Genomic DNA, 27,569 nt, shown 5'->3' with positions numbered 1-27,569 from the left:
CAAAACACAAAAACTAGTTTACAATTTTCATTATAATACCAATAATATAATATAGAGTACTGAATAATTACTTAATTAAGTAACAAACTTTTAAGATTAACAGTCCTAAGTACTAGCTCTCTCCTGCTTAAATTTTCAGGTTGTCATTTATGAATTCTTCTACTAAATAGTAACATTTTTGCACTAGTTTCTCATATAAGGATTTTTTCAGTGTTTCTAAATTTATGCTGAGCAATTCTCTTCCTTTCACTTTGTTACAAATTTTCATACCGATATAATGTGGGGTTTGAGCATAAAGTTTTAAACGGTGGGTAGGCAGCATAAAATTATTTTGTTTACTGGTGTTGTATTCATGTTGAAAACAATTTGCTACAAATAAATCAGGGTTACTGTTCACAAAGATAATCAGCTCATATATGTATAGTGAGGGAACACTTAGTATGCTCAGATTTTTTAGGAGTGGGCGATATGATTTTCATCGCCCTACATTGTGCATATTCCTAATGGTGGTTTTCTGAAGTTTTAGTATTCGACACATATGATTTGAGGTACCCCAAAACACATTCCATACCTTATTACTGACTCAAAGTAGCTATGATATACTACTTTTCTTATGCATGTACTGGTGTAGCATTGTACAATATTCTCATTGCATATGCTAGGCTATTTTATTTATTTGCAAGACAAGCAGGGACTGTATAAGAGAAGAAACAACATGAAATTCCCAGCAGATCAAATCCCTAAAAGAAACTATCAAGATAAATAAGCTAAATGGTTTGGCCACGTTAAAAGGATGGGACCAGAAAAACTTCCATGAAGAACCCTAGGACGGACAAAATCAGAACAAAGGCCAGTTTGAAGACAAGGAACAAGATGGAGACACTAGGTGAGGGATGATGTGGACGGAAGAGGACTGCAGTAGGAGGAGATGCTGAATGATAGACTATGGGAGAAAAGAGGAGCTTGGAAGAGGCTCTGGACTATGGGAGAAAAGAGCAGCTTGGAAGAGGCTCTGTGGAATACCTGCATAAGCAGAAACATTTCAGAGAGAGGAAAAAAATCAAAAAGATAAAAGTTCAAAGACATTGTCCACATCCTCCATATGAAGCCCTACTGTAGTCCAAGAAGCTTCTATGGGAGGGGCTACCTTCAGTGCTCATCATAATGAAGAGGGGGTAACAGCACGACCAGAACGAGAGGATCCACCAGTGTGGCCACCTGCCATACAGAGGACCATTGACAAGATCTGGAGCCAATGTGCTATAATGGATCTGATGAGAATTTCTGAAACCTCACCGAAATTTCACTGTTTCTCTAGAAGAGGAAGCAATGACGTGAGCTATGGCGTGCTCACTGTACCGTAAGGGGTTAGCATTTATTTGTAGGTGTGCTGTGGGTCGTCTATTCTAAACCGACTGCCAGAAATTATTTTTTATTAGTTTTTATCGTTCCTGACATGTACTTGAAATATTTTATGTTTCTGTATTCTAGGATATAAGAAGTTTGTATAAATTCCAGCATTCCAGAATATTCAATATTTCTATAAATAGCTGTACTCCCCGCCCGGAAGTTCGCCTTTGTTCTGGCTGTGCGATGGTGTCCGTAATTAACGTGGCTTTCATTTCTAAATGTTGTACTTCACTGACGACCCTGCCTTCGGATTTAATTGTGATTTTGACATGACAGTACCGCTGGCCCTACACTAATCTTATTTTAATTTTTTTTAAAAATAAAAGTACAAACTTGCAAGTACGTGAACACCTGTGAATGTTCCGTGGTGGTTCTAGCGGCTTTCACACACACGCACACACACACACACACACACACACACACACACACACACACACACACACACACACACACACACACACATGCGCGCGCGCACGCATTCATACTTATTACAGTTATTCTTTGGGATATTATTGTGTGAAATAGACGTGGCTGTCGATCAAAGACTGTTTTAGATTATGCTAAAACCGTGGGCGCGTCGTTGCTGTCATATAAGTTAAATTTGCCGCTACCAGTCCTGTTGCACTGTGGTCGATCGCCGTTTTAGATACATCGCAATTGTCGATGCATAGAAATGATATACGTGATTGCTCTTGTCCTGTTAATTATTCACTAAGAACAACTTGGTTCAGGTCCCTCCATTTACAACGACTGATTTTCAAAAACAATTCAACATGACGAATTTTTCACATACGTGGATTAGTAATATTAGGTTGAGGGTTGGCAACAATGTCGTATTTATTGACAGCTTGGGATCCAGTCCTTCTGTCAAACGTGCAAACCGGTAGGCGAGGGATCTGTTGCAAGGTGAAACAACAGGTGTTCGATATGTTACCATATGGTTAGGTACTTGTTACTAAAACTGGTAATAAATGCACTGCAAGTTAATTGTTGAATGGAATGTGGTAAAATCGAATGTCACGGCAAGGATTTCCGAAAGTATTTGCTAGAGGTATGAACTGCTTGCACTGCTGTGTTAACTTAGCGACAGACGCTATCGTTTGTAGATAAAGACTTAACGAGAAAGTATGAACAACACACAAAAGAACATTTCTAGTATGGGTTCGTGGATATTGTGGCTCTGACCATGTACTGTCATGTTTTGTTTTATAATTGCCGCAGCATATTGTTGCATTTCCATACTCTTTCATATTATGAAAAATCCCAAAGTAACCATTTTTCTGTTGTTTTGTCGGTTGTTACTCAGAAGCTCCCTAAGCACTCAGTGAAACTACTAGCAAGGCAACTAAATGTATGAAATAAGCTGTTATAGTTACATGAAGTAAAATATCCCCATATTCTATTACGATCATTGGCAGAAACCTCACATTTAACTGTCTATTAGTTTCATGTTCTGTGGGATAATTTTGTGCAGCAAATTGTAATGATGTGATTCATTTTACATTCACATTGAAAATTAATTTATAAATGGTACGGCTATATGCAGAACATTTTATTTTTTTAAAAAAATATAGAGATATGAATTAGTCATTTCTATCCACCACATTTTACACAGTACAATAATAGAAATCCTTCTAAGGATAGGGGTTGACAAGGAGCAACTTTTTCAGTTTGTTTTAAAATTTTAGTTTTCTGTCAGTCAAACATTCTATATCACAAGATAAAAGATTAAAAATTTTTGTTGCTGCATTGTGCATCCATTTTGATGCTATTGGCGATCTTAACATGGAGTAATGAATGTCTTTTTGCTTCTGGTGTTGTAATTATATACACCATTGTTCCTTTTGAACTGTAATGGATTATTTGCACCTAATTTCATGAGTGAATAAATGTAGGCCTACTGTGAAGCAGTAATCAGCATTCCGAACTCCTTAAACAAATGTCTATAGAATGATCGTTGGGGAGCTAAAGATGAGTTACCACAGAACATTATTCCATACGACATTACTGAATGAAAATATGCAAACTATCCCAGTTTACCAGTTTGTCTTTCCCCAAGATTTACAATGAGTCTAAGTGCAAAAGTGGCTGAACTAAGAGTTCCAAAATGTACTTTCTTCCAGATTCAATTATCACCAATATGGACACCTAAGATTTTGAAGTTTCCATCCTATTTATTATTTTGTGCCCCTGTGTTAAAAGTATCATTTGTGTAGTGCCCCTAATTGCACATTACTGAATACCTTATGTCTTTTTAAAACTGAGGGTGAGACAGTTTGCAGAAATCCAGGTAATGATGCTTTTAAAATCATTGTTTACCATTTGTTCTGTTTCTGTATGTATGCTTGGATTGATTATAGTATTAGCATCATCTGCAACAAGGACTAATTCTGGTTGTTGTATATTAGACAGGTCATTTACATAAATGAGGAACAATAGTGGGCCTCAGATTGAGCTTTGTGGGAGAATCCCATAAGTGATTTCTCCCCAGCCAGAATTACGTCTCTGGGCTATATTGATCGAATTACTAATAACAACTTTCTGCCTTCTTTTGGCTAGATATGACATTATCCATTGGTTGGCTATGGCATCAGTCCCATCAAACTTAAATTTATCTTGGATAATACTGTGATTCATACTGTCATATGTCTTAGGTAGGTCACAGAAATTACCAACTGGTGCTATTTTATTATTTAATGTGTATAAAATTTGGTGAGCGAGCATGTAAATGGAATTGGAGCAACTCTCCTGAAACCCAGACTGTGATTTGCTGAGGATATAGTCGTTGCTAAGGTGACATACTATTTTTAGAATACATAACCTTGTCGGAGATCTTGGAAAATGATGTTATAAGTGAAACCGGTCAGTAGTTATTGACATCACTCTCATCCCCTTTCTTAAAGGGAGAATTAATAATGGCATATTTCAGCTGCTCTGGAAAAATGCCTTGAGTTAGTGATGCATTACATATTCATTATATCGGAACAAATCTTTAGTACTCTATTGGAAACACCATCTAAACCAGATGAGCTTTACGTGTGAGAGAATCCATAATTTCCTTAATTTCAGAAGGAGAAGTTGGCGATACATTCGTATGATTTAATTTTATGAGAGTTACTTTTTCAGTATACTGCTGTGATTTTTCTTTTGAACTCTGTATACCTGTATTTTCTACTATACGTAAGAAATGATTATTAACTGTGTTTCTGACTTGTGTGAGTTCCTTTTTTAATAACCTCCTTTAGTAATTTTGAGTAGTTTTTGTAGTGTGCAATTACTGCATTACTGCATGCTCTCTGCTTGATCTTGCTAACAGATGCATTTCCTTTTTCCTAACACAAGAAAGTTTAATCCCTCTAGTGACCCATAGTTTTTGCATGGTTGTTTAATGTCCTACCTGATTATCTCATGTAGATAGCTATTTTCAAATAATGATGTAACAGTGCCTACATAGTAATTTTTTTTATTAGCCTGCATTCCTTACATTATATTATGCAACTGAAAACCATTTGCGTGTTTATTCTGCAAACAGCACATATATAATCATTTCTTGTTTTTTTGATATTGCATATCATGAATCTGGTGGTAAGGGAAAAATTCCAGAGGTGTAAAAAAAAATTTGATGAGGCAGCTACTTAAAACAGCATGCACTTTACAGCAACAAATTAGCATTTCTGACTTGTGTTATTAGCAATGGACATTAGCTCCAATCTAAATATGCTTCAATGAATAAATATTTTTACTAGCACTAAGTCGTCGGTGCTTTGGAAAAGGAAAGTGAGGCTATTCAGCAAGTTGACTTGCCTCTGTGCATGTTACACACATTTATGCGTACCACTGTTTATTAGAGTGTGACTACATAATGGCCCTCAAACATGTAAAGCATGCCCCATGGATTCACTGAAGCCTTAATCACTGCTTTACCTACTCACAAGCAAGCCATCACCATTGAGTATAACCTAGACCTCAGGCTACAATACAGATTAGTTATCTCCACAACCACCATTTCATATTCACATTTATTGGTTTCACTAACTTGCAACCAAAAGCCATCCTTCAGTGTATTGTTGACTGTGTGCCACAAGAAGCCACATTCCAAAACATATATATGGGATGGAAGGGAAGCATTGTCCGTATCCTGCTGTCCTTTTCTTTTTTGCATACATGTGACATCACACACCACATCATAATAATTTGTAGCAAATGTTGTATTTCCGATTTAAAGTGTGTCAGGTAAAAGATATAAGTAATAACAATTTTGTATGGTTGTTGTTGTTGTGGTCTTCAGTCCTGAGACTGGTTTGATGCAGCTCTCCATGCTACTCTATCCCGTGCAAGCTTTTTCATCTCCCAGTACCTATGCAACCTACATCCTTCTGAATCTGCTTAGTGTACTCATCTCTTGGTCTCCCTCTACCATTTTTACCCTCCACGCTGCCCTCCAATACTAAATTGGTGATCCCTTGATGCCTCAGAACATGTCCTACCAACCGATCCCTTCTTCTGGTCAAGTTGTGCCACAAACGCCTCTTCTCCCCAATCCTATTCAATACTTCCTCATTAGTTATGTGATCTACCCATCTAATCTTCAGCATTCTTCTGTAGCACCACATTTCAAAAGCTTCTATTCTCTTCTTGTCCAAACTATTTACCATCCATGTTTCACTTCCATACATGGCTACGCTCCATACAAATACTTTCAGAAATGACTTCCTGACACTTAAATCTATACTCGATGTTAACAAATTTGTCTTCTTCAGAAACGCTTTTCTTGCCATTGCCAGTCTACATTTTATATCCTCTCTACTTCGACCATCATCAGTTGTTTTGCTCCCCAAATATCAAAACTCCTTTACTACTTTAAGTGTCTCATTTCCTAATCTAATTCCCTCAGCATCACCCGACTTAATTAGACTACATTCCATTACCTTGTTTTGCTTTTGTTGATGTTCATCTTATATCCTCCTTTCAAGACACTGTCCATTCCATTCAACTGCTCTTCCAAGTCCTTTGCTGTCTCTGACAGAATTACAATGTCATTGGCGAACCTCAAAGTTTTTATTTCTTCTCCATGAATTTTAATACCTACGCCGAATTTTTCTTTTGTTTCCTTTACTGCTTGCTCAATATACAGATTGAACAACATTGGGGAGAGGCTACAACCCTGTCTTACTCCCTTCCCAACCACTGCTTCCCTTTCATGCCCCTCGACTCTTATAACTGCCATCTGGTTTCTGTACAAATTGTAAATAGCCTTTTGCTCCCTGTATTTTACCCCTGCCACCTTTAGAATTTGAAAGAGAGTATTCCAGTCAACATTGTCAAAAGCTTTCTCTAAGTCTACAAATGCTAGAAACGTAGGTTTGCCTTTCCTTAATCTTTCTTCTAAGATAAGTCGTAAGGTCGGTATTGCCTCACGTGTTCCAGTGTTTCTACGGAATCCAAACTGATCTTCCCCGAGGTTGGCTTCTACTAGTTTTTCCATTCATCTGTAAAGAATTCGTGTTAGTATTTTACAGCTGTGACTTATTAAACTGATAGTTCGGTAATTTTCACATCTGTCAACACCTGCTTTCTTTGGGATTGGAATTATTATATTCTTTTTGAAGTCTGAGGGTATTTCGCCCGTTTCATACATCTTGCTCGCCAGATGGTAGAGTTTTGTGAGGACTGGCTCTCCCAGGGCCATCAGTAGCTCTAATGGAATGTTGTCTACTCCGGGGGCCTTGTTTCGACTCAGGTCTTTCAGTGCTCTGTCGAACTCTTCACGCAGTATCGTATCTCCCATTTCATCTTCATCTACATCCTCTTCCATTTCCATAATATTGTCCTCAAGTACATCGCCCTTGTATAGACCCTCTGTATACTCCTTCCATCTTTCTGCTTTCCCTTCTTTGCTTAGAACTGGGTTTCCATCTGAGCTCTTGATATTCATACAAGTCTTTCTCTTATCTCCTAAGGTCTCTTTAATTTTCCTGTAGGCAGTATCTATCTTACCCCTAGTGAGATAGGCCTCTACATCCTTACATTTGTCCTCTAGCCATCCCTGCTTAGCCATTTTGCACTTTCTGTCGATCTCATTTTTGAGATGTTTGTATTCCTTTTTGCCTGCTTCGTTTACTGCATTTTTATATTTTCTCCTTTCATCAATTAAATTCAATATTTCTTCTGTTACCCAAGGATTTCTACTAGCCCTCGTCTTTTTACCTACTTGATCCTCTGCTGCCTTTGCTACTTCATCCCTCAAAGCTACCCATTCTTCTTCTACTGTATTTCTTTCCCACATTCCTGTCAATTGTTCCCTTATGCTCTCCCTGAAACTCTGTACAACCTCTGGTTCTTTCAGTTTATCCAGGTCCCATCTCCTTAAATTCCCACCTTTTTGCAGTTTCTTCAGTTTTAATCTACAGGTCATAACCAATAGATTGTGGTCAGAGTCCACATCTGCCCCTGGAAATGTCTTACAATTTAAAACCTGGTTCCTAAATCTCTGTCTTACCGTTATATAATCTATCTGATACCTTTTAGTATCTCCAGGGTTCTTCCATGTATACAATCTTCTTTCATGATTCTTGTATGGTATAACACTAATAATTATTACATATGTTTAATTGTGTTTAACAGCACTGAATATGAAGATGAGTTTTTGGTTTTATTCACACCTGGTGAGGAATTCTTCTAAAGAGTACAGAGGCACATCAGGCATGTGGTTCCTTACACTTAATGTGTTAGTCTTTCTCTTGCATTTAACGTTGTTTGGTAGAGAATTGAAAATTTTAGGACTACCACACTCCCCTCCCACGGCCCTTTGTGTTAATAACTGATTCTATAGGTCACTGTGGAGATCATACTTTCCTGTAGTGTTATGACTATGATGTACTGGTTCACTATTTCTCTAATTGTGAATGAATTTGTTTCCAGTACAAATAGTGGAATACATACATTGTGAAATTTGTCATAATTTCAGTCCATCTGAAAAGCCCTTTACATGACACTCTTGGAAGAGCACTACAGAAGACTGACTGCTCTTTCTGTTTAAATAAAGGTTTAGTATCTCTTATCCATTTAATATTGCTGGGTAGATAACTCAGGATTTCCTTTGAAATTGAAATGTTTCCTCAAAAGATAGTACATGGAGTCCAAAATGTCTGGGAACACTTTCACATATTTAATGATCAAGGACTAAACATTGTACAGATGCCATACATATTGCACTTGATGGAGGAACTCTGAAAGTTTTTTTTTTTACAAACATTCGATATGCAAACCATGAGTGACCTGGCAGACGTCAATTCGGTAATCGACTTCTTGCCATACCCGTACCAGCATGGCATCGTTGGTTGTGGCAGTCACTTCCCGTATTCTCTCCCAGAGCTCTGCAACATCATGTGGTAGAGGTGGTATGTACACCGGATCTTTAATGTGTCTCCACAGAAAAAAGTCACATGGAGTGAGATCTGGTGATCAGGGAGGCCATTTCATGAAACAGCTGTCCCCTTATGTAGCATGGCCAATCCATCGATGCAGCAGCTCCGTGTTCTGCACTAGCTCCAATTTGAATGGTTTCATAGACAGCTTCTGTTGCAGGACTTTCCACACTGTCATTGGAGCCATTTCGAGTTCATGGGATGCATGACGCACTGATTTCTATGGACTCCTTATGAATTTCTCTTGTACGTGCTCCAAATTCAGTTCACTTACACTGGGACGTCCGCTTTGCTTTGCCAGGCACTAGCAACCCATCATAACAAATTTGTCGTGCCAGTGGTAAATGGCCTTCTTTGTTGGTGGCTTCTTACCATACTTGGTAGTAAACATCCGTTGAACAGCTGTAGCAAACTTGTTTTCGTCGAACTCCAACACATAGAAAGCTCGCTCTGCACCTGAACTCGCCATGTTTGCAACTAGCACTGACTATCAGCAAATTACCAAACTACATTGTGGAAGTATGTATGAAAAAAAAACTTTCAGGGTTTCTCTTCAAAATGACATACGTATATGATATCCGTACAATGTTTGGTTCTTATGCAATAAATAATTGAAAGTGTTCCTGGACTTTATGTACACCCTGTACTATAATACATTAAGAATTGAAAACTGATTAATTTTGAGAGAGTGGTGTCTCTAAGACAGGATATGATTCTCTTGACAGATGTTGCTGATGATTATTGTTGGGAGAATATGATTGTTCCAACTTACTTAACTGCCTGCTTGAACATCTAAAAGATCTGCAGGAATACATTTGTTTTATTGGCTGGTTGTAAAGGATAATACCAGTTGCCTCTGGATTCTTGTTAAAGTATGGAATTTAATAAATTTATTTATCTCTCTATCTTTATTCATCCAAGAAACATCTTACAATGATATAGGATATACAATGCCAACAATAGGTTATACAATGTCAGTCAATAGGCTAAAATATTCTTTGGCTCTTTTCTGCAGTTTAAAATCCGTGTCCATCTTTTGTCCCTTCAATTACCAGAAAAGAATCCCATACCTAAAAATTGAGTGTATGTAGGTATACTATGTCACCACAAGACGTTTGCAGTTACAAACTTATGCTAACACTGTAAGAGCATATCATGCTGATGACATTCTTTTTGCCCGTATCTTTGTATGTTCCCTCCATGTTAGCTGACAATCAATATTCACACTTAAAAAGTTTGTGTTTGCTCCACAATCTGTAGCTTTATCGTCTGTGCTTAAAGTGACATAGTTGCTTCCTCCCTTCATGCTGAAATGCATGCTGTTAGTTTTCCTTATGTTCAATGTTAATTTATTACCTACTGCCCAGATGTAAACATCCTTGATGGTTTCATTTGCTTTCTCTAGTAGGAATTCTAATGTGTCATCAGTGACTATCCTGTTGCTGTCATCAGCAAAGAAAACTTTTTCTTCATATCTTACACTGTCTGGGCAGTCATTTATATACTTATATAAGAACAGATGTTGAATCACAGATAGGCACAGCAAAAAGACTGTCACAAAATATTCGACCAACAAGGTCTTCATCGGAAATAACACACACACACAGACACACACACACACACACACACACACACACATACACACACACATACGCGCGCGAAAGGAGGAGGCTGGGACAGAGTGGGGGAAGGATAGCAGGGTAGGGATGGGGGACAGTGAAGTGCTGCTGGGGGGGCCTGCAGGGACGAGGTGGAGAGAGTATAGGGCAGCTAGGTGCAGTAGGGAGGTTAGACGGAGGGTGGGTGAAGTAGTGGAAAAGGGGAGAAGTAAAGAGACTGGGTGCATTGATGGGAGAGAGGGTTGTGTAGAGCTGGAACAGGAACAGGGAGGGGGCTGGATGGTTGAGGACAATGACTAATGAATGTTGTGGCCAGGAGGGTTACGGGAATGTAGGCTGTATTACAGGAAGAGTTCCCACCTGTGCAATTTGGAAAAGCTGGTGTTGGTGGGAAGGATCCATATGGCACATGCTGTGAAGCGGTCATTGAAATGAAGGATGTTGGGTTGGGCGGCATGCTCAGCAGCAGGGTGGTCTAGTTGTTTCTTGACCAAAGTTTGTCGACGGCCATTCATGTGGACAGACAGCTTGTCGGTTGTCATGTCTACATAGAATGCAGCACAGTGGTTGCAGCTTTGCTTGTAGATCACATGACTGGTTTCACAGGTAGCCCTGCCTGTGATGGAGTAGGTGGTGGTGGTGGTGGTGGTGGTGGTTGGAGGATGTATGGGACAGGTCTTGTATCTAAGTCTGTTGCTGGGATATGAGCCATGAGGTAACGGTTAGGAGCAAGGATTGTGTAGGGATGAACGAGTATATTGTGTAAGTTCAGTGGACAGCAGAATAGCACTGTGGGAGGGGTTGGAAGGATAGTGGGCAGGACATTTCTCATTTCAAGACTTGAAGAGAGGTAGTCAAAATCCTGGTGGAAAATGTAATTCAGTTTCTCCAATCCTGAGTGCTACTGAGTTGCGGGGGGAGGGGGGGGGAGGGGGGGGGGGAATGCTCCTCTGTGGCCAGATGGTGCGACTTTGGGAGGTGGTGGGAGACTGGAAAGATAAGGCACAGGAGATTTGTTTTTGTACAAGGTTGGGAGGATAACAGTCTGTGAAGGCCTCAGTGAGACACTCAGTATATTTCGAGAGGGACTTCTCGCCAGTGCAGATGAGACAACCACGGGTGACTAGACTGTATGGAAGGGACTTCTTGCTAAGGAATGGGTGACAGCTATTGAAGCGGAGGTCTGATATGGACAGGGGTACTAATGTAGCCATTTTTTAGGTGGAGGTCAACATCTAGGAGGGTAACTTGTTGGATTGACTAGGACCAGGTGAAGCAAATCAGGGAGAAGCTGTTGAGGTTCTGGAGGAATGTGGATAGGGTGTCCTCATCCTCAAACCAGATCGCAAAGATGTCATCAGTGAATCTGAACCAGGTGAGTGGGTTTAGGATTCTGGGTGTTTAGGAAGGACTCCTAGATGGCCCATGAATAGGTTGGCATAGGATGGTGCTATGCATGTGCACATAGCCATACCCCAGATTTTTTTTGTAGGTAATGCCTCCAAAGGAGAAGTAATTGTGGGTTAGGATATAGCTGATCGTGGTGACAAGAAAGGAGGTTGCTGGTTTTGAATCCGTTGGGCATTGGGAAAGATAGTGTGCAGTAGCAGTAAGGCCATGGGCATTAGGAATGTTAGTATAAAGGGAGGTGGACCATGTGGTAAAAGAACAGGAACTGTGGAGAGTTGGTGGAGGAAATACTTGGTGTCTTTTATATAAGGGTAGGTTCTGGGTAACAGGCTGAAGGTGTTGGTCTACGAGAGCAGAGATTCTCTCGGGGGGAGGGTGGGGGGGGCACAGTGACCGTCTACAATGGGGCATCCTGGGTGGTTGGACTTACGGATTTCAGTAAGCATGTGGAAGGTAAGACTGCAGGGAGTGGTAGGGGTGATCAGAGAGGTGGACTCCAGTGAGAGATTCTGGGCTGGGACTAAGGATTTGAGGAGAGACTGGAAATCCTGCTGGATTTCTGGAATGGGGTCACTGTGGCAAGGTTTGTAGGTGAAAGTATCTGACAGCTGAAGGATTCCTCCTGCCAGGTAATGCTTGCAGTTCAAAACAACAGTGGTGGAGCCTTTGTCCACAGGTAAGATTATAAGCTCAGGAACAGTTTTTAGATGGTGCACTACAGTTCTTTCTGCAGATATAAGATTGGTTTGTATGTTGAGGGATTTGGGGAATTATGGTAAGGCAAGGTTCAAGGTTAAGCAATTGTGGAAATTTAACGGGGGATGATTTGGGGGTAGTGGGGGTGGATCACGGTTGGATGAAGGAGTGAACTGAGTCAGGCAAGGTTCGACACTAGTCTTTGATTGAGTCTGATTGGAAGGGTTGGTGGCAAAAAAGTGTTTCCACTGTAGGGACTGAGAGAAGATCTTTAACAAGTCCTTCATGATTGAATTTGGGGGTGTGGCATAATATTGTTACATTCCATCCTGAACTTTCCATTATATAAGGACAGAACTGGACCCAATACATTACCCTGAGAAACACCTATGACATGTATTTGATGTCTGAAAATTGTTTTACTAAAAATTTATCGTCAGCCTACATGTGAATAAGCTCCACCTTTTACACTCTATTTTTCAAGTTAGACTAAAACCAGTCATTTGCTCATTCCTCTTCTGCCTAATAGTTTGATCAATAGCTAAATAGTATTTTATGGTCAACAGTATCAGACACCTTTGACAAGTCTAAGGAAATTCCTGTAACACTATCGTTCCTGTCGAGAGCTTCAGGTACCACTACTGTGAACTCTGCAATGGCTGATATTGTACATCTTCCACTGGTAATACCAAACTGTGCTTCATTAAAGTAATCGTACTCACTAAAGTGACTCAAGTCTCTGTTTCATGATTGCTTCAGTTATTTTTGAAAATGAAAATAGCAGTGAATCTGGCCTGTAGTTTTCAATGCTTTTGGCATTAACTGTCTTTAGCTAGGGCACCACTTATGCATGCTTTAGGTATTCTGGGAAAACACCTAAACTAAAAGATTCATTTTACAATGCTTGTTAATGTGGCTTGTATGCTATCTATGCATGTCTTCACAACAGAGACAGGAATCTCATCTATGTACACTGATCAGCCAGCACATTATGAACACTGACCTGCTATTGATATAAACCAATCCAGGTGATAGCAGCATCACCTGGGGAGGAATGACTACTAGTCACACACACACACACACACACACACACACACACACACACACACACACACACACACTGCATGTAGTATTAGTGAGCATGCTGTCCATTGTAGGATGGGGAAGGCACAGGTTCTATATGAGTTTAGCCGAGGGCACATTCTGAAGGCCCTGAGGCTCAGCACAAGCATTTCATAAACAGCACGACTTGTCGAGTGTTCAAGGAGTGCTGTGGTGAGTGTCTTCATCATGAGGTGAAACCACATTCAGATGTCATGGGATTGGGTGGCCACTCCTCATTACAGATGTCTGACATTTTAGGGTGGCAGACTTGCAAAACAGGACAGGTGGCAAACTGTGGTGGAACTAACATCAGTCTTCAGTGCTGGGCAGAGTAAAAGTGTCTCGGAACACACAGTGCACCGAACGCTCATAATGATGGGCCTCCACAGGCAATGACCCGTGCATGTGCCAATGTTAACACCATGACATTGGCAACAGTGACTGAAATGGGCATATGCTCATCATTGCTGAGCATTGGCATAATGGTAGAATGTTTCATGGTCTGACGAGTCCTGATACTTCGCCGTCATGCTGGTGGGAGGGCGCGAATGTGTCATCTCCCCGAGGAACAGATCCTTAACACCTGTACTTGGGGTCGGAGAAAGGCTGGCGTCAGCTCCATTATTCTCTGGGGAACATTTATGTGGGCATTCATGGGTCTAGTGGAGCTCGTGCAACATCGATGATGGCTAAGGAGTATTGTACACTGGTTGCAGTCCATGTACATCCCTTTATGATGGTCATGTTTCCTTGTGGCAGTGGGATTTTTCAACAAGATAATGTGCCATATCACAAGGTCAGGAGTTTCATGGAATGGATGGAGGAACAGTGGCAAGTTCCAATTGATGTGCTAGCCCCCCAACTTGCCAGATCTGAGCCCGATCGAACGTATTTGGGATGTGATTGAACGTGCTGTCACAGCTTACGGCTTACCCTCCCTGGAATTTAAATGCTGATAACCTTGCTGTTAAGCATCCATAAGCTTTCTGCTCTGGGTTTAGGTGTGGTGTGTGTGTGTGTGTGTGTGTGGGGGGGGGGGGGGGGATGTGCAAGTGCACATGCACATGTGCACTTGTGTGTACATGTGCATGTGCCAACTACCTCCAGTGGCCTACTTGTGTCTCATTGCTTCAATTCCACAACATGTCACCACTGTTATCCATGCCAGTGGACATACTGAGTATTAGGTAGGTGGTCATAATGTTCTGGCTGATCATTGTGTGTCATTGGCATTAGATTCGAAGTTACTAGTAGACCCATTATTGACTTCAGAGTTTGTTTCATCAGCAAACATTGTATAGTTGTATTCTTATTTTCCGTAGCGCTGCTGATGAATGTTTGTCATTAGCATATACATGTAGGAAACTACAAGAGTGTGAGAGTATATCCCTGAGGGTCTCTGTGGTGTATCATTCCTCATGCGGAGACAATTGCAACTTATATGCGTAGGGAAAGTAGTTTTTTAGGGTTCAAACCACCTTCTCCTCCTAAATAACATCTCCATGTGTTTAAAAACTGCTGCAGCAGGCACTTGCAAGATGGATACTGACACATGAAAGGCACTATTACTATGTCATAAGAAAAGGGAATAATTGGTAGAAGTAACAGAGGACATTTCAGACTTAACACTCCATTATCAAAGTACACAGTCAAATGCTGGTGTAGACATAAATGTGTGTGTGTGTGTGTGTGTGTGTGTGTGTGTGTGTGTGTGTGTGAGAGAGAGAGAGAGAGAGAGAGAGAGAGAGAGAGAGAGAGAGAGAGAGAAAATGGTGCTTGTGTGTATCTCTCTATCTTTCTTACCGACGAAGGCTATGGCCGAAAGTTATATGTGAGTGTCTTTAAATTGTGCCTGTCTGCAAATTGATGTGTCTTCTTTACAGTAAGTAGCAATCCATCTTTTCCTACATAGTAGATGCATATATGTAAATGTCTGTGCACAGGATGTCCAAAAAAGTATTCTGTCTTTTGAGAGGTGATAGTGTGGGCTCTAAAATTCATACCTTAAGAGTGTGAGCACTCATTCATCTCAAGCTCTGCGAACATGTCTCTTCTACTGAACAAGTGCTCATAGCTCTTGAGGTATGCAGTTTAGAGCCCATGTTTACTGTACGTTTTTTCCTTGGTTTTATGCATGTCACCAGCTCTCAAAATACTCCAGGCAAAGAGCTTGTGTAGAAGAAATTGTTTCATGGTAGGGAAGATAAACAGTGATCTTAGTTCTTAAGGTATGAACTTTAAAGGTCGTATTTACTGGACACTTTTCTTGTTTTGTATCATGCTACCACTCTCAAAATACGGAATACTTCTTTAACACCCCATATTTGAATTGTTTTTTTGTTCTTAAATTATAATACCACAATGTGTCCATTATAGCTGCAAAAGTGATCTGCAAATGAATGCTGTTCCTACTACCACCACCATTATAAAGTCCTAGTATGAGACACCCAGCAATCTCTATTAATTGCCAACTCACTTTTTAAGAAATTGCCTACTGTTTCTGTTATTCAATAGAAGATGGGCCTTCTCTGTGACTATTTTATGATCTACTCAATCAAATGACTTGGCAAGATCAGAGAAGATACCAGTCAGCAACTTCTCACTGTCCAGTTATTCCAAGACATCGTTTGTGACTGGGGGAATAGTTCATGTCCAGATATTCTTTTCGGAAAACCAATTTGTATTTTACTAATTGTGTTTGATATTGCAAGTTGCTTTAGAATCTTCTATTATTTATTTTCAAGAATCTTATAAAATGTACTTAAGAGAGAAGTAAAGCAATTGTTTGTGATATTAGATTTGTTTCCATGAAAATAATAAATTATTGTTTATTGATTATATCATATCAATTATTGATTACATTGTTTCATTTCCAATAATGTAAAAAGGCTTGATTATCACATATTTCATTCTCTATGGTAACACCCCTTTGTGCAGAAAAGTGTTGCATATATGAGCTAGTAACTAGTAAGCAGGCTTTCAGTAGCTTGCTGAAGATACTGTAAGCATCTGCAACTCTATTTATTTCTTTAATGGTTATTGGGCTATGCTTACCTGATTAATGGTGATGGAAAGCTGTTTTTAACATGCTTATCGCTTCACCTAAGTAACTACCGCAACATGTTTTACATGTGGTTATTAAAAAGTGTCTGTTAAATATTTTAAATTATTTCCTTGAAGATGTCAACTATTTAGTTAATGTTCAGAACAATATGTTTTATGCTCCATTGTGTTAACAAGTAGTGCAGTTTATGAAAGCCCTTTCTTTCCAGTAGATCATTTACATAAGTCAAGAAAGCTGTAAATCTTTTCTCATTTCTTCACTAAACAGTATATGATCTTTGATTTCAGATTATAAAATCTTGCCAACATGTGCCCCTCTGATATGGAGTCAGCTGCAGGACCATCAAATGAAAGTCCAACAGAACGGACAGCAATACGCTCTTTTATACAAGAGCAACATGACCAGCGGACTGAGGCCACGTGAGTTTAGAGTTCTAGAGCTAATTTTTATGTAGAACACAAAGGCCGCTACCATTACATATGCTTAATATCTCAAATTGAAATGCTGAGTGGTTTCAAAACTGAGGAATGCTGTGACGTTTGTCAATCCAGACTGTAGTGCCAGGGTTCTCAAATAGGATTATAGACTAAACCTCCTTTCATTTCCATAATCAACTATTAAATAATACTGAATGCTAACTTCAAGATACGACCCATAGGTAGCATATTTAGACACAGACATCTCATTTCCCTGACACTTTATTACAACTATCCATATTAAAAATGATGTGTTTTGGAGAGATCTGTAATGTGGTATGTTAGGTTCACTGCATGCTTAATGTTTTCTTTAGGTTTTCAGTTCTAAACTAGAGAAATTAAATTTTTTATGTGCGTTCAATCAGTGGCATTTATGAGTTTGCACGATGAAATGTGACGTTCTGTAACATTATAGGTCCTGTGCTGTGATTGGCTGACAGAAGCACACTGAGGGGGCCCCCATGTTTATTTAAGTGTTGGTAAAGCTAACATGCTGTATTTGTTTGTTTTCGTACTTGCTGATTATGAAAATATGCAGTTTAAATGATTCACTGCATTACAGATATCTCCTAAATGCGTCATGTTTAGCACAGTTTGCTGTGCATGATGCTGAGAAATGCAACATCGGTGACTAAACACGTTACCATACACGTACATTGATCCATTGAAATTCAGTATATAACCTTGCCAGGATTTACACCGTTTTTGTTCTTGATTGATGCATTGCATTATGTGATCACACAAAACTGGAGACGAATCAGACTGTTCATACACACAACACAAGGAATGGAAAACAACTGCTGTGCATTACACATAGACTTAAGATTTTTGAGAAAGGACCCAAATACTCTGGCATCAAGTTAATACAAGCAATGCCAAGGGAATTACAAGACCTCAAAACTGAGAAAACGTTCCCCACAACTCTAAAAAAGTTTCTAATACAAGGAGAATTTTATAGTGTAGCTGACTGCATTAGCAAACAGTGATCAAAAGTTCATCCTGTGATTGATAAATCGCACACATCATAAAAAGACCTAGCATCAGAAATCAGTGTTAAGGAAATTAACTATAATTAGAAACCACTGATGTATAATATAAGCTAATTATATCTCACAGAATTATTATTTTTTTGTATGTATCATAAGTTATTTTGTACCATGTAATAATATGAATATACTGCAGCATAAGTCATTGTGTATGATGTAATATTATACATATACTGTGAAAGCTCCTATGTATTTTAATGTGTAAGCTATTTTATATACTTCTATATTTCATATTATCTAGATTGTAAGCCTAATGACCTGTCCTATGTTACAAGTACACATCCGTACAAAAGGTAATTTATGGGACCAATAAAAATCACAATGATTAGTTTGGGTGTGGTTCCACCAAGCTCTTCACTTTCACCCTAAGCTCTTGTTTTAGATTTTTGCCTAATAGATTCCACACTGAATTTATATTGCGCTGTTTAAAGCTCATGGTGTGCTACTGTTATTACTTGAACTTGTTATTAATGCACTTTATCCCACAAAGGCTGTCAGGAAGCAAGGAAGTTTCTGCTACTAATGGTAATGGGACATGTTTCAAGCACTTCTTTCCTCTAATCATTTGTGAAACTCTGGCTAGGTGGTGCCACGTATGTTACCTTATTCTGTTGCACTCTAGATATTTACAAAGGTACAGTGGATAGAACTGCCAATACCAGAAACAAAAAAACTATCTTCAGCACTATCAAACCATTTATATTAAATGCTGATTAATGATATGTCAAAGCATAGCAGAGGTATACAGAGAAAGGGATTTGATGGTGAAGATTCAGCCACTATGTTCATTGCTTTTCTTTGTATCTAGTGGAATGTAAAAATCATATTGAGGTTTGTAGGATAGTGTCAGACAGCATGCACTGAGCCTTTGAGAGGACTCTAGAGGACGTACTCCGTAGGAACTGCACCCACAAATCTCTGTTGCACTGAGGTGACCGGTATACTGAGGCAGAAACTTCATTTGATATCAACAATTCAAACAATGTTGACTGCCATTATCTGAACCTATGTGTGAAATATTCAAAATGTTTCTTGATACTTTAAGTTCTGTAATCCATTATTGAGAAACATATTTTAATATATATTTTGGGGCAGGTCTGCGTTAGAGCTGTTGACTTCAAGCTGCAGCTCTTTTTATATCAAGTGAGCCTGTGACCCATTCCTGCACTGTGCATATTGTAAGTCTTTGTCTCATTTTCTTTTCAGTACATTCATTGCCACATACTTTCGTCTCTTTCATCCCTATCATCGTAATTGCTATTAATTCTTCATATATTTTTAACATTCATTCATTGTTTTGTATTATGATTCATATTTTCTCTTCATTTCAGATGCTATTGATTCTTCCTTTGCAATTATTTCTATGATATTCATGTTCATCAGAACAGGATTAAAAAGAGTAAAACACTAAAAGTCGTTACATTTTTTATGAAATAAATTTGCTTCCTACAAATATTTCTAGGAAAATAAATTGTTCATTCTACATTAAGTGCGGATTGTTGCAGTGTTGGTTTTTTTCTCTTTTTTTCCTCATGGCTCTCTATCTAAATAGCTGTGAATATCTAAAACCACTGTGGGCAACAAAAGGCTCATTCCAAAATTGACTTTGTCTTAATATATTACTATCATATTTCAATAATTACTGTCATATATGGCTTTGCCTAACTGACTCTTTGTTTGTATGCAAAGTATTGTGTCTTTTATATTTACTTGTGATGCTTTCACCATATTCTGTGAAACTAGAATTTTTTTAAATGTTGTTAATAGGTGGCGCTGGACATATGGACTGCCTCGTAGGTACTTTGTTGCACTGATGGCTTTCCTTGGTTTCTGCAATGTTTATGCTCTAAGAGTCAACATGAGTGTAGCCATAGTGGCCATGTCTTCCAACAGAACATCTGTGGATCAAAATGGAACAATAACATATGTGAGTATTTGCAAAATTTGCACTACTTTATTTTTTATTTGCAAAATTTGCACTACTTTATTTTTTAATGATCTTTACATGCAGTTTTATTTTTTACCTATCAGTAGAAGAATGTGATGTAGTTAAAATAGTAGTTTTTGAGTGTCTTTCCAGCACCTGATAAATGAGAGGACAGTTTGGAGGTAACAAGGTTAATCAGAAATTAATTATGAGTGTCACCTATGACCTTTGATCTAAGGCATTCAGCAGAATGAAAAAGAATAAAAATCTACAATCTGAAATTAAAGTTGGACAGAAGGTAGTATAGTCTTTTGTTGTAGTTGGACTACCTAACACCTGCCATATTATCAAAGTTGTATCTGCGGTATGCATTGTATGGGGATCTGCTCTCGGATTTGGCTGTCTACTATGGACCAACATTAACCATTGTCAGGCAGAATTCAGCCTCCTTTTTTTACATAGGATTACTTTTTTGCCCTTACTGATTGGTTGTGCTGTGTGATTTTAGGTTTTCTCAGAGTTATTGCTTAATGGTGTTCTTCTGGGTGTTTTGTTGACTTATTGTTTTCATTTTATCCGCAATATAGATGTAGGTGCCATGAATAAAATTGAGAAGGAAGTGATGACTCTTCTCAGTGAGTCAGGCTTGTCATGTAACATCATTAAGGCTCTAAAAACACAAACAACAGTGCCACCTTGACTGTAAGGCCTTCCTAAGGTACCCAAGGATGAAATTCCTTTAAGACCCATAGGTAGTAATATTGGTGCACCTACATACAAAGCTGACAGAATCACTAATGTGCATTCCCAGCCAATATGTGGGGAAGAGTGAACATCACGTTCACAACTTTGCTGAGTTTGTGCATTGCCTCAGTCAGTTGCGGTTCTGGGATATGGTATTATGCTCAGTTTTGAGGTCTCCATCAGTATAAGAGTTCATCTTTATCATTCCTCAGAACTAATGCAAAAAAGTTTGATGATAGTTTCACAGAACTTTGTTGGTATATTTTGACATCAACTTGGGTCACATACACCAGAAAATTTTTTTTTGAACAAACCGATGGTATTATGATGGGTAGTCCATTATTACCTGTCATAGTGAGCCTATACATGGAACACTGAGGTAAAGGTACTAGAATCTGCCATGTTGAAACCATTGCTTGGCACCACCACATCCTGTTTATGTCCCATAGATGGGGTTTTTGAGACCACCTCCTGGTTTTTATTCAACAGTTCCTGTCCCATCAGTCATTCAGAGTTTGGGTTGTCAGCTCTCCGCAGACACAGGAAAATGACATTCCACAGGGGTCCATGTCAAGTGTCATGTTTTTTCTCATCACTTGTAATGGGCTTGGGGTCTGTGGAGCAACAGCTCCAGGGTGCCTTTTGGTGCACTTCTGTGTGAACACTCTTGCACATTTTCTGTTACTTTACTACTGTCCATACTGACTCAGAGCTCTACCTGAATGCCCAATGCCTAACTGTGGTTTCATGGGTCTTCTTTTTGACAACAAGCTTACTTGGTTGCCCCACACATTCCTTCTGAAGGTCGGCCGTTTTTGTAAACTCGGTGTCCTTTGCTTCCTTGCCCACACCTCCTGTGGCGCAGATCATTCAACTCTCCACCTTTATTGGGCATTAGTTCTGTCTTGCCTGGACTAAGTTTGTGAAGTTTATGGATCAGCAACTCCTCTTGGACCTAGACCACCATTGTGGTACCCATTCAGTTTCTGGTGCCTTTCTCACTAGCCCTGTTGATAGTCATCTGGTTGGCACTGGGATCCCCTCCGCTTTCGGTTCAGCGATCCCAGCTTCTTGTTTTCTGTTCCATTACTACCTGCTCTTCACCTGGTCATCCTTCCTATTCTATTCTTTTTGTGGCTTTGGGAGATCGCCCACCTGCTGCCCGCCCTCAGGTCAGTTTACCAGTGAGCTCTGCCTTGCTTCCCTCCTGTTGTTTTCTATACCAATGGCTTTAAATCCATTGATCCTGTGGGATATGTCGTAACGTCTTCTGTTGGTATGGAACACCTTCTCCTAGCTGTCATATGTGGGTGTTTACCGTGGACCTGATGGCTGTCTATCAGATCATCTGCTTTTTTAAATAGTCCTCCCTTACCTGAGTTTTGTTATGTATAGAATCAATGAGTGGCCTTCAGGCTATCATTTGATGTTTTCCCCTGCCACCCCTTGGTTTCCGCCATCCACGATCTTCTCACTAATGTTGGCAGTGCTGCATGTTCAGTTGGTTTCCTTTGTGTTCCCGGCCATGTGGGTATCCCACCGACCACCTGGCGGGAGGGGGGGGGGGGATGGAGATGGAGGAGGGGGCAGCCACCCTACCCCCTGTTCTCTGTGACCCCTCCAGGGATGGATTTGCGGCTTTATGTCAAACCCCTTTTTGCTCATTTGTGAGCCGACTACTCCTGTCCAATAAATTTCTTGCAATCAAGGAGACTCCCACCATTTGGCATTTATCCTTTCACCTTTCCCATTGGAAATCTACCATCCTCTGCCATCTTTGCATCGGCCATATTAGGCTGACCCATGGGTTTGTACTGTGCAATGAGTCGCCCCTCTTTGTAGCTGCACAGCCTCATTATCATGATCCATATTTTGCTGGACTGCCCTCACCATTTGGTCCTCTGCACAAAATGCACCCTCCCACTTTCCTTGTCCTGATATTTGCAGGTGACCTTTGCATGGTTACATCGGTCCTCAGTTTTCTTTATGAAGGTGGTTTGACCTAAGTTTAAGTAACTGAACTTCCCTGTGGAACTGGAGTCCATAAGTTAGCACTGGCATTGGTTATAGATATCTTGGCCTTGCCTCCACACTGGCCATGTTTTTCTCACCTTTTTCCTATGTTTTGTCTAGTCTTTCATGCCATATTCTCTCTCTGTTTCTTGTGTCTTCTTCCGCAGATGTTTTACCTGCTGTCATGATCATGGTAAGGTGTAGGGATCGGGAAGGCTCATTGGCAGTGCTGGTCCCCCAACATGCATAGTATCTCTAGGGCACCCCTCTCGTGCTCTTTACAATTCCTGCTGTCCTGACATTCCTTTTACCTCTTTGTCTGCGCATTTCACCTTCTCCTTCCTCTTGACTAGACTTTGCTGTTCTAGTTCCTTTCTTGGTTTCTTCAGTCTTAATCACAGAACAGATGAGCTTGCTGTTTGGTCCCCTTCCCCAGTCGACCAACCAACCATCTTCAAAATTCTGTGATGTTATCTTAAAACAATATAATGCAAGATTGCATATATCCATACTGTCCCAACCCATTTCAATACAGGAGAGTGTTGATTGCCCTAGGTAACAAGCTCCCCAGATCGCTTTTCCATTGAAATCGCCACCACCCACCAGCCACCAAGATTGATGAATTCTTGCATAAATTTGAATGATGGGCCTATACCTATCACCAAAGCTTAGTTTGAGTTGCCTGGCCATGATAAAGCCATTGTTGCTGCCAGAGGTGGCAGTTGTGTGTACTAAACTTCTCACCACATACATCCCAAAATAACATAGGAATTTAATAATGTATTCTTCTGAAGCATTATCCTTTCCATTGTGCCAAGGTGCTACAACAATTGGCGTCAAATTATTTCAAAATAAAAAAAAGTCTTGGTTGTGAAGTTATTTAATATCAACAATGCACTTCGCCCTTTTGGGGCATTACCAGATTGCTGGCCAGCTGTGTATTTAGTAAGCTTGCATTTGAAAATTCATCAACATAGTAGAAATGATAGTTCAACAGAAAGTGTCATTTCATTTGAAAAATGGAATCCTGGTTTCCAAAGTAGTTATGTTCTGTAAAAACTTGGTCATCACTCTGTGTGTAGCATAATAATACTGTCTTTCAATCAGCAGCAGTTTTTTTTAATAACAGAAGGAAGAAATAGTACTGTTTAATGTACCATCTGTGATCAGTGTCATTATAGATGGAACGCATGCTTGGGTTTGGGAAGGACGGGGAAGAAAATCAGCCATGCCTTTTCAATGGGACCAACCCAGCATGCATCTTAGGTGATTTAGGGAAATGACCACCATCATCCTTTCAGATATGATTCCTGTGTCTTACCACTGCACCACTGCCACTTTGCTTCTCCTCCTGCCCACTGCCCCTGCTATTTGCAAAAAGGAAAATATATATTGTGAAACAATGGCAAATTATTCTCCACTGCCTACACAGCTTGCTGTCAGAGGTTCTTGGACTTGGTCTAAAAGTGATTCTAATCACTCTCTTCTCAGAAATGAAGCTTTATTTGAAAACAAATTAGTTCTAGCAAAGATTAATTCAATACCACAGAGCAAAGGGCCCATAAGCAATAGAAACTGCCTTTGTGTCCTGGTCACCAGAGCAAGAATGTATTCTTAAAGCAAAGGCAGCTGAATCCAATCACCTCAGAGTGTGAAAGGTGTGATGTTCCCAGATTAGTTTGTAACCTGTGCAGAATCAGGAACTTAAGACTATGTATTCTTTGTAACCTTTGATTAAAAAGTCATTGCAAATTTATCTAAATCTTTATGACTGTAGGAGTTCTGAAGGAAAGTGGTCTTTATTAGATTGGCTCAAAGGGAAATGATTGTAAACTTGTTAAGAACCATTGGAAGGAAGTCATATATGTTTTTAATGACAAATTTGCAATTACTGGAGTGGTGAGGAACATTTACAGAACATGGTGACTGGCATGAACTCACCAATGAGCACATAATGTAAATTGAGAGTAAACCAAAGAGACAAAAGTATTAAGGAACAGTAGAAATGAGATTAGTGATAAACTTAACACAAAAATTGGTGACCACATCATAGAGGAAGAAAATGACATATGCTGTATAGGGATTAAAACTATTCATAAAGGGTTTAGTGAGAAGGATATAAGTAATACACTAGCACAAGAAAAGAGGCATTTCACACTAAATGAAGATTGTTATCATCAAACATAGGTTGTAGTTTTGGAAAGAAATTTCTAAAAACATGTGTCTGCAGTGCAACATGGGTGTATGGAAGTCAATCATGGATTGTGGGAAAACGGGAAAAGAAGTACATTGAAGATTTGAGATGAGGGGTTACAGGAGGAGGCTGAAAATAAAGTGTTTGAGAAGAAAAGAACTGAGGAGGTTTCCTGCAAATTCAACAAGGAAAGGAATATGTGAAAACCACTGACTAGATTGAGGAACAGGATAATACGATATGTGTTAAGGCCAGAGGCATGCACAGCCTGTACTAGACTCCCCCCCCCCCCCCCCCCCCCCCCCACCATGTGCTGGCTCACTTGGCATGAGTGGTCTCAGCCCAGCCCAGGTCACCTGGTCCCTCTCAGCCTGGACTGGCTTGCTGGGTTCTGCTTTACTGGGCCGGCACAACGGACTTTTGGGGTGACAACAGCTCATGTATCATAGCGCAGGCTGAACTCACTGAATGACTTGTTAACCTATAAAAGCCAATGTCACCTATCATCTCCAGATGGGCTGATCAGTAATGTGTGCATTACCTCAAAATATTGCTGACTTACACCAAATTATTGTTAACCTATAAAAGCCAATGTCACCTATCATCTCCAGATGGGCTGATCAGTAATGTGTGCATTACCTCAAAATATTGCTGACTTACACCAAATTAAGAAGAAATCCAAGTTATCGATGAACAGCGTACCAGCTTTGCACACATAGTGAAAAGAAGGAAGTACTTAGAGTTGGTAAGCCAGAATGCATGGTCCTGGAGTGAAAGCCACTGAACTTTTAGAACAACAATTTATTAACAAATGAAGTTACAAACAATTTGTCACTGAGCAATAGGTATTTTAAAATCTTTCCCCAATGTGAAATTTACGGGGCGACCCCACAGCAGCAATTACTTTGTTAAAATTAATGTATACTGAACAATAAATAAACTTAGGGACACTAGCCCACCAATGTTATTATTATTTATTTTTTCTTAAAGACTAGCTGAGAATTATGGGGACTACCCCACAGCAGCAATTAATCTTTGTTAAACAACATATGCAGAATATTAAACACTTTAAAATATGAAAATATTAAGACTTTCATCAAGATGCAATTTACAGGCTCTAGCCAACAGTATTCTTAAAAAGAAGATATTGAACTTCCAACAATCTTAAAGGCTACAGTTCGCTGGAACAGTTACATTCAGAGAATGAACTGATTTATACACCCGTGCAAACTGTCGGACCGTTAATGGTGTATGACATACTTTGACAAGAATGCTATAGCTGTGGCAGTTACTACTAAAGTAGTAACCGTTTTATACAGTGCTTATCATATGAGTTAACCACTGCTAAGAGATAGCAGCACACATTCTCTAACTAGAGACACACATTCAAATGCATTTAAGGGTGCTAACACCCGGTGACTACTATTGCCAAATAGAAACAGTTTGTGCTAGCTGTTCCAATGAAATATCCCACCATTAACATACAGTGACATTCACACTTTAACTTTAAACAGATGTTTAAAAGCATTGACGTCTGCTAACACACTGTGGGACAGTGTCTCAGAACAGACAGTTTTATACTGGCTATTCAAATGATATTTTCGGCCACTAACACACTGTGACATCCATTATTTAACTTGCAAGAAATGTTCAAAAATATTTATGTATGTTAACACACTGTGGCAGTTACTCTCAACACAGATACAGGCTTGTACTGCCTATTCAAATGAAATTATCAATGACTAGCATACTGTGACATCTATTCCTTAATTTGCAAGAAATGACACACTGTGTCAGCTACCCTCAGACTGATACAGTTTTGTACTGGCTGTTCAAATAAAATTTTTGGACACCAAAGACAGTTACTAAACCAAAATCAAGGAGACAAACCAATAAAACGCTTCAAACCTAGTAACCAGCTTTCAACTAGACAGTGAAAGATATGTAACTTGGTACATCACCCGCTGCCCTCGGCTTGCAGCAGGTTGTGCCAGGGTCCTACTGCATCAGCTGGATTGTACTTCCTCGACTGTGATGGCCACTGGCACTTCCTCTCTGTCACTTTGCACACCAGACTCCAATCAACAGCATGTTGTACTTCAAATTGGCAGGTCCATCAGCTCATTGCTAGCACATGCGACTGCTTCCACTGCCTGTTGCCAACCAACTAATGCTCATGCCACTCATAGATGTTATCACAACTCATTTCCTAGCTGGCGCACATTGATAAAAGCAATGTATTGATAGACATACATCAATCTTCCCCTCCTAATGTCAAACCCTGGGACGTGGGTGAGCAAATAGCAGGGAGTACTGGAGAATCAAAAACACACTTTTGATCGACTCCTTGACCAGCCCTCTTCAGCTGGCTCAGATGAACATATTTATGGTTCTCGGAATGGACATGCTCTGCCAAAAAACTTACAGATGTCAAGATTT

At 39.7% G+C, this 27,569-nt stretch overlaps 1 protein-coding gene across 2 annotated transcripts in view; it reads left to right on the top strand.

Annotated features, from left to right (window-relative positions):
- Positions 1–2,273: 2,273 nt before the first annotated feature.
- LOC124545490 (vesicular glutamate transporter 1-like) overlaps positions 2,274–27,569 on the top strand; it is a 130,074-nt gene continuing 104,778 nt past the window's right edge. For both annotated transcript variants that reach the window (XM_047124433.1, XM_047124432.1), the window contains exons 1-3: positions 2,274–2,461; positions 17,018–17,149; positions 20,020–20,179. In XM_047124433.1, coding sequence (XP_046980389.1) covers positions 17,037–17,149; positions 20,020–20,179 — 273 coding nt within the window. In that variant the 5' untranslated portion in view covers positions 2,274–2,461; positions 17,018–17,036. The remainder of the gene's footprint in view (positions 2,462–17,017; positions 17,150–20,019; positions 20,180–27,569) is intronic.

This window comes from Schistocerca americana, chromosome 8, assembly GCF_021461395.2.
Source record: "Schistocerca americana isolate TAMUIC-IGC-003095 chromosome 8, iqSchAmer2.1, whole genome shotgun sequence".
Lineage (NCBI taxonomy): Eukaryota > Metazoa > Arthropoda > Insecta > Orthoptera > Acrididae > Schistocerca > Schistocerca americana.
The sequence above is the reverse complement of the archived record's forward strand: the minus strand, read 5'-3'. Positions and strand labels throughout refer to the sequence as shown.